This window comes from Aristolochia californica, unplaced genomic scaffold (genome assembly GCF_029961685.1).
Source record: "Aristolochia californica isolate CCGP_79_NKW_82.1479 unplaced genomic scaffold, dmAriCali1.0.hap1 SCAF_15, whole genome shotgun sequence".
Classification (NCBI taxonomy): Eukaryota; Viridiplantae; Streptophyta; class Magnoliopsida; order Piperales; family Aristolochiaceae; genus Aristolochia; species Aristolochia californica.
The window spans coordinates 884,233-901,578 of record NW_027181826.1 but is presented as its reverse complement, the minus strand read 5'-3'; the positions used below and the strand labels follow the sequence as shown (position 1 = coordinate 901,578).

At 39.1% G+C, this 17,346-nt stretch overlaps 4 protein-coding genes across 4 annotated transcripts; 2 read left to right on the top strand and 2 right to left on the bottom strand.

The window, feature by feature from the left end:
* Window positions 1-462: 462 nt before the first annotated feature.
* On the bottom strand, window positions 463-2,081 carry LOC137952102 (probable polyol transporter 6). Its single transcript, XM_068799171.1, has 2 exons — window positions 1,994-2,081; window positions 463-1,862 (listed from the first exon to the last, which is right to left on the bottom strand). The coding sequence occupies exons 1-2, from the start codon at window positions 2,079-2,081 to the stop codon at window positions 463-465; spliced, it is 1,488 nt and encodes a 495-aa protein (XP_068655272.1).
* Window positions 2,082-3,381: 1,300 nt separating this feature from the next.
* Window positions 3,382-7,006, bottom strand: LOC137951984 (uncharacterized). The gene is made up of 6 exons (XM_068799014.1): window positions 6,869-7,006; window positions 6,658-6,714; window positions 6,353-6,506; window positions 4,730-4,827; window positions 4,458-4,523; window positions 3,382-4,000 (listed from the first exon to the last, which is right to left on the bottom strand). Exons 1-6 carry the CDS (start codon window positions 6,977-6,979, stop codon window positions 3,965-3,967), a joined length of 522 nt encoding a protein of 173 aa, XP_068655115.1. The 5' UTR covers window positions 6,980-7,006; the 3' UTR covers window positions 3,382-3,964.
* Window positions 7,007-8,308: 1,302 nt separating this feature from the next.
* On the top strand, window positions 8,309-9,596 carry LOC137952304 (transcription repressor OFP7-like). The gene has a single exon (XM_068799433.1). The coding sequence runs from the start codon at window positions 8,448-8,450 to the stop codon at window positions 9,486-9,488; it is 1,041 nt and encodes a 346-aa protein (XP_068655534.1). The 5' UTR covers window positions 8,309-8,447; the 3' UTR covers window positions 9,489-9,596.
* A 4,310-nt stretch (window positions 9,597-13,906) lies between these two features.
* Window positions 13,907-17,280, top strand: LOC137952101 (uncharacterized). The gene is made up of 5 exons (XM_068799170.1): window positions 13,907-15,628; window positions 15,710-15,788; window positions 15,869-16,233; window positions 16,705-16,803; window positions 16,900-17,280. The coding sequence occupies exons 1-5, from the start codon at window positions 13,907-13,909 to the stop codon at window positions 17,041-17,043; spliced, it is 2,409 nt and encodes an 802-aa protein (XP_068655271.1). The 3' UTR covers window positions 17,044-17,280.
* Window positions 17,281-17,346: the final 66 nt, after the last annotated feature.

The following is a 17,346-nucleotide window of genomic DNA, read 5'->3' as shown; positions in this document are numbered from 1 at the left end:
AAGTAAGATGCCATGTCACCATTCTTACATATCATCTGTCAGGTAAGTCACCATTCCGACACAGTCTGCCAGGTAATTTCATAAGAGAAATATGATTTTTTTTTCCTATGGCAACACAAATGGTTAATTTATTTAAGGGCTTTTTACCAAATTACCTATTTTAAAAATTTTATTTCAATAAATGACGTCACTTTTAACTTATTTTGAAAAATACCCAACTTTGACCGGTCCACTATACATGTGTACGGTCAAAAGTGACACATAAGCTTTGAACTTATTCCGACACATTCTGCCATGTAATTTCGTAAGAGAAATGGGAAAAGACAAATGAAAAAATGAAAAAAGTGATAAACACAATAAAATGGGTGTTATTTTTATAAAAAATCATTAAAAGTTAAAAAGAGAGATTTTTCTTTCATTTTGTTCTTCCACAAACTGTTAAAAAAAATCCATAATCCTCTTCTATGAGGCACACAACTCAGCCTCGTTTCTATATTGCTGCTGCACCTTCTCCCCCTTCTTCCTAGCAAAGAGCATCTCCATCTCCTCCAGATGCCTGCCTTTAGTTTCAGGCAGAAAGAAGAAGAAAAACAGCCAAGCCAGAGCAGCAATGCCAGCAAACAAGAAGAAGCTCCCACCAATGGTGATAGCCTGGTACAGAGATATGAAGCTGGTCGATAGGGTAGCGTTCATGATCCTGTTCACAGCCACTCCAATGCTAGCCCCTTGTGCCCTCAATCTCAGTGGCCAGATCTCAGAGGTGTAAATCCATGTCACAGGCCCCAGCCCCATGGAGAAGAAGGCTATGTAGGTGAAAACAGACGCTATCGAAACCACAAACGCCCACATCACGGTGTCATGGGAGTGCTGAACCACGGTCAGTCCAGTTCCTAATGCGAGTAGGGATATCAGAGCTCCGGTAGTGCTTATTAGCAGCAATGCCTTCCTGCCGATCTTGTCTGCAAAAAACGTGGCCACCAGGATGAAGACGGTCTTCGTGATGCCCACCCCCACTGTGGCGATTAGTAAGTTGTTCTTGCCGTGAACGCCTGCGCCTTGGAAGATTCTAGGGCTGTAGAGGACGACAGCTTCGATTCCCACAGCGTGCTGGAGGAAGTGGATTCCTACTGTGGCTATCAGGATTCGTTTCACCGAGCGTGAAGGTCTGATGAGAAGCTCCTTCCAGACGCCTTCGCCTTTGGCTTGTTTGGATGGTTTTACGAACTCGTCTTGGCAGTTCTCGTCTATGCCTGCGGCGACTTTGATGTCTCTGAGACGGCTTTCCGCTTCTTGTTCGCTGTTGGAGACTCTGAGTAAAACCTTCTTTGCCTGACCCACGCGGCCTTGCATCACCAGCCAGCGCGGAGACTCAGGCATGGCGATGACCGCCACCGCGAGGGCGAAAGAAGGGAACGCGCCGATGCCCAGCATGGTTCTCCACCCGTACTTTAATGGCAGCTTGGCGAAGAGGTAATTGGCGACGTAACCCAGTAAGATCCCGACGCTGATGTTGATTTCGTTAAGGGAAGTCAGTTGACCACGGAAGGACGGGGAGGAGAGCTCGGCGGAATAGACGGGGGAGATCATGAGTGCAAAGCCTACTCCGATGCCAGCGACGCACCGGCCGAAGAGCAGCATAGGGTAAGTCGGAGCCAGACCCATGAGGATTGAGCCAGAGAAGAAGATGACGGAGGCGACGCAGATGGTGTATCGTCTGCCGATCCAGTCGGAGGTTCTCCCAGCAACCAGAGACCCAGCGAAAGCACAGAAGTTTAGAATTCCGGCGAGGACTTCCAGTTGGACGTCTGTTATTTTGATGTCTTCTTTGATGAAGATCATCGCCCCGCTCATCACCCCAGTATCTGCACAAAACCCAGAACGATATTTCACAACGGAACCAGAAGAAATCAAAAGAAAACTGAATAGAGAACTCATGTCTCCCGTCTCCAACAACATGCGACTAAGGAGATTCAAGGAGAAGAATTAAAATTACCGTAGCCCATCAACAGAGCGATCAAGGAGGACATGATAACGCAAGCAAAAGCATACTTGTTCCTCTTTTCCTTCTCCTTTATCTCCATTAGAACCAGACGATTGTCAACTGGAGCCACCGGACCTTGATATGTCTCTACTGAATCCGGACGATGGTCATGATCCGGAGTAGGACCATCATCAACTCTCGCCACTACTTCTCTGATCTGATCCGAAGTAGAACCATCATCAACTCTCTCCACTACTCTGATGTGATCCGGAGCAGGACCCTCATCAATCCTCTCCACTACTTCTTCTCTGATCTGATCAACTCTCTCCACCGCCGCTCTGGTCTCCATTTCAGCCACCATTCTCTCGCTACATGTTCACCCAGCGATGGAATTTATACGGAATGATCACAAAACCACCCTAATCCTCCTCAGATTTGCGGAACGAAAAGCTGCTATAATAAAGACTAATTTTTTTATCCGGTCGAATTTGTCGTTATCTCAAAACAGTTGGAAGCTAGTGCCTTTCCGTGAGAAGCTCATCAGACGAGAAGAGAATGAGATTATTCTCTTTGCATCAATTATTTGAAAAAAAAAAATCTGTTTTATTTATTAATAAATAAATAAATAAAATAAGCATAAAATTAATTAAAGAGTGATTTTTGTCCTCATAATTATAATTTTTTAAGTTTTATATTCCCGACGTAACTTTTATTTACATTGTCCAACAACGCTTCTAATCCTCATCTCACAGTAAATACCTCTCTCCCCACCAGATCCTGCGGGATAATTCCCAGTTTCAACCAAATCAAGCCTAACTTCATCAAATGGTCCGACGCGGAACCAGGCAGCATAGGCAATCTTGACCATCCAATGGAAGATCTCCATAATAGCTTTGAAAATCTGTAAAGAGAGTGGAATCGGGTAAGCTTTTCGATTTTTAGTATATTTCCAGACCTCCCGGGGTTAGTTTTGATAAGCTTCGTGCAACTGCAAAATCTGTTGTTCTTGAGATAAGGTTAGATTAATTTGACTCATCTTTGGAAAGAGAATCAAGCCAGCTGCTGCTGCTGCTGCAATTCTGCCAGACAGGGAAATTTGAATGGAAATGTCGGTAGGATTGAAGAGATCGCGAAGATACTGGACCGAACCCTACTTTCAGATTTTAGGTTATAAAATATACCGTCTGATTCCAGGGTTGCTTGATAGTCTATAACACAGTTGGCTTTCCGACCGCGGTTGCAGGACGAAAAGATGGAATTGGCTGAGAGGTAGGTCTATCAGTTCTATACTGTTTGGTTATCCTGAAATCCGATATGGATTTGCCGATATATTTCTGTCAATCCGATATGTATGGAATGAGAAGAACTGCAAGGCTGGCCAGTTTTGCACTAGTGAATCACTTTAATATCTTTAAGGGAAGAGAAAAAGAACAGGAAAAAGGGAGAAGATCACAGAGTATAACTTATGGCAGAGTCTGACTCAGAAGGGAACCCAAATTAAATGAGCGAATGAGTCTGACTCAGAAGTTCTACCAATTCTTCTGCACCTGATTCAGATCATGAGTCTACAATCTGCTCATTTTCTAGTCTACCTGATATAAGAGAGCAATCAACAACGCTAAAACAAGTAAAGCATCTTTCACCACAAACCTAGCTTTAAGACAAGACAAGTTTAGCCTCTTCCTGTCTGCAACATCTATTTCTATTTTCAGATTTCAATGAACATAGTGGTCAGGTATATCTTGTCTAGCACATCTTCATTTAAGCCACCCAAAGCATGATTAAGTTGTCTTCCCTCAGAGGAGCCAGATCAATTAGATGATTAAAAGCTCTGTGCCACTAAACTCGCATAGAGATCGCGAGTGACACCTATGGCAGTGAGACTACTAGTTGTTTAAACACAGCAGTTCTGCTCCTAATATTCAAAACATTGAATAATCTCCAGCTTTGCTAAGGATCCATTTTTTTCCCCGCTGAAGCCCACTAATGTGGAACAGCACCGACGGAATACTCAACCTCCTACAATTGGGAAAGAAAGAACATAGAAGTCAGACATGGGATAACAGAGAAAACTAAATGATCGTGTCACATGATAAAACAATTCATCAAATATGATGAGAAAAAAAAATTATAAGAACTGCTAGAGCTGACCAAAGCAAAAGGACAAGGTATCTGATGGAGCAAGTTTGACAATGACTAAAGAAAGTATTGATTTTCTAGTTCAAAATACGGACTTATAACGAAGACAAGATGATGTTAGACCAAGGAGAAGAAACATTAACCATCAGGAACAAGAAATGCCTTTATGTTTAACGTATTAGGATCTAGGAACCTGCTCAAGTTTCTTTGTAATGAGATTTTTTTATTTTATTTTTTGTACTAGTAGAAAATGACTGTCTTCTCTTTATATTCTTCCTACAGAAGCTACACATGGATAAAGATTAGTAAATGTTATAACAGGAAAAATATGTTTTACCGGAGCTGGAGGTAGGGACGAAACCCAGTCCGATGGATGAGTGGGAAGAAGCCCCAGGGTATTCAACTGCCACAAGCAAAAGGAAAAGCATGAGATAAGAAGAAGAAAAGTAGCAAATCAAGACAATATGGATCTCTTCAAAAGAAAGAAGAACAACAGATGAGCTTGTATTAGTGCTACATGAACAAGGGGTCAAAATTATCTGTTGTTTTGTTTAAACAAAGAAACATCTGATTCGAAAAGCATTTAAAAGCATAATACAAATGGCTAACCTTCCAAACACCCAATGCCAGCCCTGCCAAATTTAAAGCTATGAAGAGCAACTTGGGTGAGAGAGTATCTACTCTTGGACCCTTGTATGGCTCAAAAACTGTAAAATTTTCATTGTCAATAGCATGAATGCTTTGATCGATTGGAGAGCTTATAGAAAAAGTGAAAACATCAAAGCCAATTACCAGCTACAGAATAGATGAAAATCCCAGAATGTTCAGACCATACATCTACCAATCACATACTAACTGATAACATCAAAACCCATAAGGCAAAAATAACCATAATTCATTGAATCCCTGAGCCATTTATAGTATTGAGAAATAAGTATTTCATGCACATCTTCCAATTTGTACACAACATAAGGCCTATGACAAAAATATGGAAGTGGAACCTGCCTCTCATACCAAATTGACTCGTCGGCCAGTGGTCACAGGCCCTTACAGAGCAAGCTATTAAAAAAGTTGTCCTCACTTCTCGAGTTATGTTAGCATTCAAGAAATTGTGCTTATTTTTGTAAGTATTAAAGATCCTGGAACATAGTCTGTGAGACCATCAAACTACTGTGGTAGCTTTAGCCATAAATCACCATAAAAAGGTGTGAGACAATGACTGTATCTCCACATATTTCCGCCACTTTTTTTCTTTTTTGCTTCAGATGAGTACTATAAGAATAATTAACTAAATGCATGACTAGTTCAATATTAGAGAAGAACAAAAAATCATAGCCAATGTAATAATCTGACCTTAAAGTGGTTAGTTAACTTCTTTGTACCAAGAAATAAAAATGTCCTCTAATTATGACTGACTTTGTCGCATCTCAGAGTGCAGACGATTTTTCACCTCTTCTGAAAACGGCTACAGACGTATTGGAGAAGAGGTGGAAGAATAACTCCTCAACACATTATACAAACCAAGAACAAGCTAATAAAAAAAAAAAAAAACCACTTGAAAGAAAAAGAAGAAGGTGCACCTGACTGTGAGTGACATAGAAAGATGTGGGCTACAGGCAAAAGTACAAGAAGAGAAGTAAGAAAATATAGTAAATTGGTTCAGAACACTCAAGTTTGTGATGTTGATCAAAAACCATACACTGCACCTAAGCCTGGTGAGACTTGAACCCAAGAACTTACACTAGATAGCCCCACAAGTTGTTCTAAAGCATTCAATCGGCAAATGTGGAATGGTACTTTTTTTTTTTTTTTTTTTTTGATAAAGATGCAATTCATTAAAAAGGCAAAAAATTACAAAAAGATAGGGAGCAAATCCCTAACAACAAGATGTTGAAGATATGCTCCCTGTTTGGCAAGCACATCTGTTGCCGAATTTGCAGATCTCGGAATGTGAGACCAAATACAAGAAAATAATGTGGTAATCTCTAAAATCTCTTGGAAAATTTCCCAATGCCTCCATGGCGGAAAGGAAGTGTCATGGCCCCATCCAATGACTACCTTGGAATCCCCTTCAATGTAGAATGGTACTTTCACACAGAAAGAGATGTTTTACTAAGTATTTTGATTTGTATAACTAATAGAATGTTAAAAATACTACATCTGAAGACAACATATAACAAGAGTTCATATAGCCAATGTAACAAGAACATAAGCAAGAGCCAAGAGTCATACCCTTGCCAACACTTTGAAGGGCACTTATAGGCTGCCAAAGAGCTGAGAATGTGATACCAATGCTAAATAAATGGACAGTGCTCCCAGCCATCCACATCATGAAACCCAGCATCAACAAATTCTTGAACGGGGCTTGAGCCACTTCCCAAGCTTTCTTCTCATGCAAAGATGAACTTAAATCAACAACTTCTACCATATCTTCCCACAAAGTACATTCATCGAAAGTGTGAGACTAATACGAAGCTAAAATGGGTTATTTATCCATATAAAGAAAAACCCAAAACATAACTCATAATCAAAGATACCTGTGCTTTCCAGGCCGCCTCATGTTCCTTCTTCTGTCGGCTAACCGTTGAATCGTCCTGCCAGATGAAAATAAAGTTCACACAGAAACATTAACCCAACATCTAGGCACCTACGACGATTGAAAGTCAAGAATCGGAAACGACTCCTATTATCTGGAATTCTAGCACGAACTCAAAGTTTTTCTGAAAGAAAAAAAAAGTAATAAAAAACCTGCTCCTGTGAAGCTCGGTCGAAGCCTATCGGGTCTCGAATCTCTCGAGAAGCAGAACTTTCAGTGAAATCCATTTCCCATTTTCGAACGGAGCCCTTTCCCTTCTCCATTGCTGTAAAAACGAGAGGCCCAATGGAATTTACTCGTTCTAGACTTTTTGGTCGTTGATTTTACATAAGAAAATAAAATAAAATAAATCATAGAACATACACAGTTATATACCGTATAACTCAAAAGTTAAAACTGCAAATTCATTTAAATTTTCAGAGCCAACAAATCATCCCTATGCTCCTTCTCCTACTTGTAATTATCTTGTAAAGCATAGGATGAATGTTTTTTTTTTCTTTTCCTTTATTGTTTCTTCACCCCCTTCTCTTATTTCCTATTATAAAACAGGCTAAGAAATGAGTCCCACACAGGAGATTTAATTTAAAGGAGTTTTAGTCATGTCGGTTTTTTATTGATGTTCAATTGTTTAATTTTGTTATGACATTTTTTAATGTCCGACCTTAGTGTCAATGCACTCGAACGAGGTTGCGAGGCACCGATCAAAAGCAATTAAAAGAGAATTCACAACAAAAATAGTATTAATAAAACCACCCCCTAACCCTATAGAGCAGAGATATTTGACAGTAAGAATTCGTATACGTTAAAATTAGCTAATTAGTTGAATTTTTCATAAGAATAAGACTCCTCTGAATTACTCTTCTGTTTTGGTGATTCTTGTTGTAAATCGGTATAAAAATATAACTTTAAATTAATACAAAATCGTGATTCAGTTCAATCAACAATAGTCTCTTATTCCGAATGCAGTGGCGAGTCGAAAAACCATGATTATAGTAGATTATTATAAGCATTATATAACGTGAAAGTTGTAACATGAATACTTGTAAATAAAATTAGAAAATCCTAAATATATGGCTTTTTAGGGAATTTTCATCCGAAATCATTTTTGCCCAAATAAAATTACACCTGGAAGTCTTCGAGGTCAGCAGCTTTTCAGCGCGAGTCAACAAGTCAAAACACGAGTGAAAGACTCCGCTATCGTCCGCTTCGTCAGCCAGAGTCAACAAATCAAAACGCGTAGCCACATCCGATGCCGTCCGACCTTGTCGGCTAGCGAGCGGCCATTCCGCTGACGTGGTCAGTCGGAGAGCATCGTCGCGTCCGCCGTATGGAATATTCAACATAAGCTTCACGTGTACTCTAGTGGCTGTTAATTTTCTTCGGAATCCGTCGGCGTACGGCATTGTTGGGTCAAACGTGATGTTAGCTTTCTCGACCCGGATTTCCCGCGCGAGCATGCGTAGCTCGCAATTCTGTCGGGTTCTTTTTGAATTAACTGATATAATAAAGAAATCGATTGAAATGACTGCGGTGCAGGCGCAGATTCCAGTCCGAGCTTCCCCACTGCCGGCTTCTCTTCCTCTTCTTCTTCAGGATCCTGCTTTCCTTCTCCGTTAAAAAAAAATCCATAAGAAACTCCAGTGTTTCATTCTCTTCTAGCTTTCTACATGGAGAAGGATTCGGGCTTTTACAGTCTGTAGCAAGGGAAGAGAGAAACGGAGGGAGGGAGAGATGGCGAAGCGGTTGAAGCAGAAGATATCCAAAGTGTTCCCGTCTTTCCAATCTTGCCGATCCAAGGGCCCGTCGTCTCTGCCGGAAAATCCAGTGCCAGTATCTGTGTTCTGTCTCTCTACGGCGAACCCCAAAGCTATGGAAACGGTCTTCCCTGTTGCAGCCAACTCGCGTCGTTCATTTCGCAAGTTGTCAACCGCTGTTGTTTCCATCGGCGGCGGTAGTCGGAGCACCAGGCCTTCGCGCCGGGGGGCGCTTGCGGACGACGAGAGGTCGGCAAATGAAGGATCCGAATACCGATGCAATCGGGAGGAGAAATGGCATGTTGTTGAGCCTCGGAGGAAGATTGATTATACTGATAACGACGATAAAACGGAGTGGTCGATTGAGGAAGAGATCAGTAGGAGGAGGAGGAAGAAGACGAAGCCGAGGAGAAGGAAGAAGTCTTCCCGAGTCAGGACCCGGTTCTGTACATCTTCGGCTGATAGTGGCTGGTTTAGCAGCGAGGAGAGAGACGCCTCGGGTGGGGAAAGACGTAATCTCGACGACTACGATGACGAGACAGAGACGCTGTTTTCCACGGATTCGTCTCAGGATTACAACCCGGTGCTGAAGCCGATCCGCGAGGCGCAGCTCGCTCAGAAAGGAAAACCCATCACGCGAGTGAAGATGGGAAGGCGACGGAGCGGCGGGAGATCAAAATTGGCGACACCCACGTGGCCAGCTTCGCCGGATACGGACGCGCCCGGTAGATGCTCTGTTTTCCGTTGTTGGATCCCCTGCAGCATGGACGGGAAGGTGAAGGAGAGCTTTGCGGTGGTGAAACGGTCGGAGGACCCGTACGAGGATTTCCGTAGGTCGATGCTGGAGATGATACTGGAAAAGCAGATGTTCAACGCCGACGATCTGGTGCAGCTCCTCCCTTGCTTTCTGTCGTTGAACGCCGAGGTCCATCATGGAGCTATTGTCGAAGCCTTCTCTGATATTTGGGAGATTTTTTTCTGCAAATCTCCCAAATTATCCGTTTCAGGCGCTTGTTGACGATCATGAGAACGACTACTATAAAATAACTCTTCCTCTTTTTCCTTCTGATCTTCGATCGCTCATTGTCTCTGGCGTTGTTCAGTTCCTCGAGGCTAAAAAGAAAACAAAAAGGAAGAAATCGAATTACTGGAATACTTTCGGAAATAACTCCATCTAGTTTTTTACTCGTCCTTTTTAATTCGTTAAACCCATATCAGCTTCGGAATCAAACTGAAGAGGAGCCCAAGCAGAAGTCAGTGCGAGGAACTGCTGATCACAAAATGCATTTGGGATTTAAAAATTTGAACATTGGATCATGACCCAGAACCAGAATTTCCATTGGAATCGTTCTAAATTTATTTCTGGCCGCGCCACTCAAATTCTCGGAATGGAAGTTCAGCAAGCTTAGAGAGGCAGAAAGTGACTTTAGAACGAATTGAGGAACTGATGCGCTTTCGATTGTCCGCAATCCACGGAAGTGATTCTGTCCAGCAATTCGGGAATCGGAATTGACATTACATAATGAGAAGCCGTTTCCACTTTCCTTCCCGCTCCCTGTTAACCAGTAAGAAAAAGCAACAGGGAAGACGGAAAAGTTTTCACAAAACAAGGCTCGTCTCCACAGTCTGCCACTGATCTACATTTTTGCTCTGTTATAGAGCAGATTCGCATTGCTTCCCCTGCAAGAGGCAATTTCGTGCTGCTTGATCCTCTTGTCGAGTCGATGTGCGACTGGGGAAGAGACACATCCAGCCCACAGATTTATTTTCTTTACTCCTTTTCACTGTTTGTTGTTTACCCGACTACAGAAACTCCAGCTACGCAACCCAGAAGCAGAAGCTCAGGTATTCGGATCTGGGTATAGCAAGAAAATTCGAGTGAAATCAGCAAAAACTTGAAGGAACGCGATTAAGAGATAAAATCTTATTAGTTGCTCATTAGGAAATTACATGAAAAATTAAGGCCCTTGGTGCCTAACACAGGAAATACATTTCTAGTAGAAATGAGTTTCTAGGTACCATTAGTTACTCATGTTTACGGGAAATACCTGAAATTTTTTATCAAAAAAATCATATAATTTTCCGGTAAGATTTTCTAGCCAAGATAGGCCAGAATACCACATGGAATTGTTTTTAATAAGTAATTGATAATTAATGTTTAATGTTTTCGGCACAAGGTAATTTTTCATGGTAATTTTGTATTTAATATTGTTTTACTGAAAATTTATTGGATAAGTATGGTAATGTACGAGATTGATTGTTAATTTTTATTTATTTATATAGCAAATATAGTAACAAGTCCATTTAATTTCCTTACAAAATTTTATGTAATTTCCTAGTAAAATACTAATACTCGTGCTGAAAATATTACAACAACAATTGTCAAATACTTATTCAACATTTTTCATACGTTTTTTTTAGCCTTATTTGTTGAAAAATCTTACTTGGGAAATTATATGATTTTCTTGATAAATATTTTCAGCTGAAAAAGTATTTACATGAAATATGAGACACTAATGATCCCTAAAAATATATTTTGACTACAAATGTTTTTCAAATGATTCACTTAAAAAAAATAAAAAAATAAGAGGAAAAAAATTTGCATTGAAACGATTACAAATTACAAGGCTTATTGAACTTCCTCCTACTTCTACTAAATATCCTATGTGGGACTGTAATCTTAGTTCTCTATGTGAGAATTTTATCAATCATCATATGTAGGACTTCTTTATGTCTCATGTGAAATTTTTTAGATAGAGGCTCATGTAAAATCACATGTTCTGATACCATATTTAAGTTGGGTTTAATTTTATCGTAAATATCTTACTAAAATTTCTAGATGTTATAGACGAAATATTTTTTTAATGAATCCGACTAGCTTTTTTGCACAAATCGGACATTCCTAGCTTAGGCACATTTAATAACCGATATATATATATATATGTTGTTAAGTAATAGTTTAATTTTTTTATAAATACTCATGTTTATAATAACAATGGTATGAATTTTTTAAGTGATATTATTGTGGTATTTCTCATAAGTAAATTTATATTATGAATATAAAAAATATATATTTTTAAATAATAAAATCTTAAAAATAGAGAAAATGCATTAAATTTTTTATTCATTAAACTAAATTTCTAATGATTAACTAACCAAATTCAGGATTCGGATATGGATCCAAATTCTCTTCAATTATATCCGATTAAGATCCGAATGTGCACCCGACTCACTTATTTGCACGAATCGGACATTCCTAGGTTAGACACATTTAATAAATCGAACATATATATATATATATATATGTTGTTAAGTAATAGTTTATTTTTTTATAAATACTCGTGTTTATAATAACAATGGAATGAAATTTTTTAGTGATATTATTGTGGTATTTCTCATAGGCATTTTATATTATGAATATAAAAAATAAGAATTTAAAATAATAAATCTTAAAAATAGAGAAAATGCATTAAATTTTCTATTGATCAAACTAAATTTCTAATGATTAGAAACTCTAGCTCTTGTCCATTTATTCACAAACCAAATTCCGGATCCGGATCCGGATCCAATTTCGCTTCAATTAGATCCGATTAAGATCCGGATGTGCACCCGAGTTACGCTTTCGTTAGCTGAGCCACTCGTAAGTCGTACCTCCATCTGACATATTCTTTCCCGCCAATATTTTGGCGCCAGATCTTCTTGTATCTGCTTGTTATTTCTTACGCTCGCATTGCCCCTACATTATTCCTCCGCAAACCGCAGACAGTGATGATCCTTTGAATCATAGGTGAGTTTAATCCAATCCCATCTTTACGCTCATAAGGAATTCTAATCTTATCCTGTCGCATATTGTTCCTCTTGTTGAAACTTAGCGAGGTTGTCTCCCGATCTGTTCTAGTGCGTTGTTTGTAAAAATTGGTCTGCTTCTGTTTTATGCTTTATTTATTTATTTATTTTTTTTTTCTGGTGCGATTGCTTCTTTCTTCGTGCATGTCAAAGGGGCGGTAGGGTTTCTTCTTGTTGTGTTTGCTATTGTAGGAGTATGTTAGTTGATTATCTTTCTATAAAAAATTGAAGGGGACATTTTGTTATGTTAGCGCTGCTTAGCAAGTTCGTTGTACTAAGGATTTAAGTTTTTCTTTTATCATGCCTCAAGTCAATCAGAAGGATGAAATCTGCACCATTATATATTGTAACCACAGCTCTAGTAGCGAATTTCCTTAGAGCGAGGTACCCAGATATTGCATAATGGGATTAAGTTCAAGATGTTAGTTTCGGAAGCTAGGGAGTGGTGCGTAATGTTGACAATTATTGTGTGAAGACATGTAATTCGTATCTTATTTTCAGACGGTTCTTCATTACCATCTCATTGAAGGGTCTCTTTTCACGTTTAAAGCAGTAATTGATTAAAGACATTTGCAGATGCTGCCTATATGAAAATCATTATTTGGGTCCAGGATCATATATCTAATTGTTAACATTGAAACACCACAAAAGCTGTACATATGACATTCCTTTTTACACTCTTAGAACGTAACTTTAAGAGCTAGTATGTGTGAACGGAATACTTGACATCCTTTCTATGGCCCTTTTCATATCCTGAGTCTTTAACATTCCTGGGAGTGGAGTCCAATGGGTGTACCTGTACTTTTAAGGATCAGCTTCAGTTTTATATTTCTGTGCAAGTAAAAGTTCCTGCCTTTAGATTTTCTGCAATTATAAAAAGCCCACGCGGTCTGACATTATGTATATCTCTGTGTATATCTCACTATTTACGGACAGCACAAGTTTCTTATGTATCTATTTACATCGGTAACTTCTATCAGAAGGATCCATTTGACTTAAAAAAAAGAATAGCCTTTATATTTTAGCTTTTGAGATATTGCTACACAAATTTCATGTTATGTTTAGCTTTTTCATGTGGCAACTACAGCTCAGAAGGTTATCCGAACGGTGTTATTATTTTCTTACTGATTAGCTTTTGTTGAAGCTGCATAGCAATTTAGTTCATTATTCGTTGTGAGGAATAACGAGCTTCTTCTTTTTGCTATTTTCCTTCTCCATTTCACTTAACGAAGAAACCATCTCTTTAATTGTCCTGTAGATGGGCTAGTGCAAAATTGTTGATGGGATAACTATGGAGTGCCTGATTCTTTGAAATAGCAAATAGTTATTTTATGTTAAGAATACTCATACATGCTTTTTTCATTTACAGTTAGTTATGAAATTCAGAATAAGACTCTCATGATTCTATCCAGCCACATTGTCCACAATCACGACCTCACTGTAGGAGGATTGTTTTGTTTGGTGCAGGTTGAGTTTCACAGAGTAAACTTCCCAACAATCTGAAGAAATTGATAATACAGGTGGTTTTTTTTTTGCTCCAATTCCATGAGTTTCAGCTCTGTGCATTTTATTCATACTATTAAAGGGATGATGGTGGTGAAACTCCTTAACACAGATTTACTTGGAAGACCAACCAAGGTGTTTAAAGAAATCGATAGTCTATACAAGTCTGAAGATTCAACTTGTTACACATATTTAGACTCCAAAGTTTGGGAAGTGGGAGATAGTGAGGAGAATAGTTCAGGATTTGGTTGCAAGAGGAAGGTCAAGGTTGAGGTGCCATCCATGGAAAGAAGATTTTCGAAACGTGTGCGAAGAAACTTTCAGGTGAATGATGCTGATAGCTCCGATGACTCTGATTACTTCAAATTTAACGAGCTAACCTTGAAGGAGCTTAGATCTTTATGCAAGCTGAAAAAACAGAAAGTTCAAAAATCTGCTGACTCCCAACAATCTGATGTCAAGAGCTTTAGCCAACATGACAGTGTGACTGTTAAAATTGAAGAAGAACCTGAGATGGAGGAAACACTCAGTTGTTTGAAATTGAAACTCTCAAATTCAAAACCTAAGAGAAGAAATAAGCTGCACAAAAACCCACATCCTTTCTCAGAAGCTTTTGATTCAGATAAGGTATTAGCTGAGCAGGAGACTGCTGGGGAGTTGTGTGTTTTGAATAGAATTAAAAGTGAAATTGTTGACATGGATTCTTATGTGACTGAAAATATAGCAGTAGCTGACAATTGTTCTGCCACTACTTGCTCCCTGGAGTTCAATTTATCCGGTGCTTCTTGTAATGACTTGCATAAAGTAGTGGATGGAACAGGTACTGAACATTCTTCTTTCATTGAAGAAGTAAAATTTGAGGTGGGAGAGCGTAATGAATCAGGAAATACTGGAAGCTCAGCTTCTTTAGTGGAGTGCCTTCAACAGTGCTCGCTCAATGAAGAGTCAAAAGATTACATGGAATCTGAGCAGCCTGAAATTGTTTGCGGAGAGGCTGAACAGTTTTGTCAAGGAGCTGTTACGAGTTCTTCAGAAACAATCCTTGCTGATTTTTCTCTGTTGAGATCTGAGCTCTCAGTGGATGATGAGGCAACTTGTTCTCTTTCTGGAGGAAGTCATTGTACCGTCTCAGATGAGAATTTAGCTGCTGTTCATGTTTCAAATTCTGTAAGTAGTCATGCTTGTGACTTCGGTGACGAAGGGCTTATGAGGCTAGAAACCCAAAAGAATGTTCAGCCAACAACAGAATCAGATCATGGAGATCAGTCTATTGGTGGCTTTAATAGACTCCATATAACATCTCATAACTTCCCTCAATGCTTGTCTTCTAATACTGTTCCAGATTTTCTCGTGGAGGAAGATGTGGGTTCTCTCTTGTTGAGCTCCTCCATAGCTGCAGTATTTACCGAAGCAGCAGATGCAAAGGATGCAGTCTCAGATCAGAACTGCACTATTGAGCCTGAGTCCAATTCTGGGAATGGTGGTGTTGAAAGTCTCACTAATGATACACTTCCAGTGGTAGAAAGTCAAACAAACAATGACAAGGAGAGCACATCATTTGATCATGATAATAATTCAATAAAAAACATAATTGGACTTCAGAGCACCGCTCAGACCTTCACTTCAGGTTTTACCTCTTCTGGAAATTCTCATTTTTCCAATAATGGTTCATGCTTTTTGATGGAGAATGTTGTGGGTGCAAAAAAAACGAGCTCCAGTGCTACTAGAGACACAGTGGCAGAATCACCTAATGGTTTTGATGGTTTAGAGCTTGGGATTTCTCCAACCAGGCTTTTGTCGACTAGACAGGTGTGGGTTCTCCCTTAGCTGTCTGAAATTCTATCTCATTTAGATCTTCTCATGTATTTTTTTGCATTTGTGGCCTTGCAGGCCATTTCTCCCCTGTCTCAAGAAAAGCTTCTTCAGGCTGTGGATGCAGAAGAATTACAACCAAACATGCAGTACTTCAGTAAGTTATTATTTTTCTGCATTACAATTTGATTATTGATTTTCTTCCCAACTAAATTGTTTGTTTAAAAATTGTTCCAGAGGGCACGAAGAAGCTACTCTTTGAGAATTGGACTAAAAATGAATCATTATCAGCCAGACCAGATCTTGAGGATTCTAGTGGCATTGATTGTTGTAGAGGAAGAAGCAAGAAATCAAGATTAAATTGTAAAAGTGGATCTCCTCCTTCAGTTATTAAGGGGATTCTTAAGACTCAGAGCAGTGATTGCTTATCATCTCAGAAAAATGCACGGCAGGCTGTACTGTTCTCCCGAATGCAGATGCGGCATTTCGAATCTGTTGCAGCTAATTTATTGAAGTGTTTGAAATCCATGAAAGATATCGTTGAGGAAACTTTGCATTCTGAGGCATTCCCTTCTTCACCGTCAAAATATACTGCAGATATGGTATGAATATCTGCTCTATCTTGGTTATCTCTATTCAGTCAACATGGCCACCACGTAGATATTTACATTTTAATGCTCTATGCTCATGATTCCCCCTCTCCAATTATTAGTCTATTCCAGTAGGTTTCAAGAACAAGGCGAAGCAAAAAGTAAATATTTGGACATTTGACCCTATCATATATTTAGGTTTTCTGTAGATGTTGAAGTCATGCAGAAAACTTGCCATTCTGTTTGTAAATGAATCATTCGTTAAAAATAACTTGAAAAACTCATATCATATCGGACAATATAAGAAAACCCTTTTGCCTGAGTGTCTTCAAGGGTTAATGGGTACATTCATTCATCTTTCTGGTTGTACCTGAAGCTTGTGGCACTTTCAGTTGCGTTTGAAAAACACTAATCCAGTACCTGATTTTAACTTCGTAGGGTTATTTATTTTTTGCTAAAAGTAGAGAATCTTTTTGTGCTCAGAAAAGAGAAGCAGCTGATAATGCAGTTGAACTTGAAGCAACTACAAAAAGATGGCTATCTATGATGTCAAGAGATTGTAACCGCTTCTGTAAATTAATGGTTTGCTCTCTCCTGTTCCAGCTCCTAGTTCTTTGCTTCACAGTGATCTTCCTCTGTTGGTTTATCTGTTTTCTTATCATTTACTATATCTTACAGAGTTTGTCAGAAGAAAAAGCTGCTAGTCCTAATACTGCTCCCAAAGAGAAGAAGAAGAAGATAAGTTTTGCAGATGAAGTTGGTTTTAGTCTTTGTCATGTGAAGACTTTCACAAAAAACCCTCAACTGGTCTCGGAAAACTAGGGGGATTAAATGGTTGTTATATTTTATTCTATTTATATTTCATAGCTGTACATTATAGCGGAGGTCTCACTGGTTTGAGAATTGACAAAATGAAAGAGGGAACCCATAAAAATTACTGAAAGTTTGTTGCCACAGTGCCCAAAAGACTAATTGGATATTCCACTGTAGCTGATGTACTGTCACAGCATCAGGGAGGTCATTCCCTGATTTTGATTTATAAAATCCCTTTGAGATTGTTTGGAGTATGTCAAATTGAAAAAAATGCTTTCAAAGAGAACTTACTTTGTTGACAAGTCTGAAGGC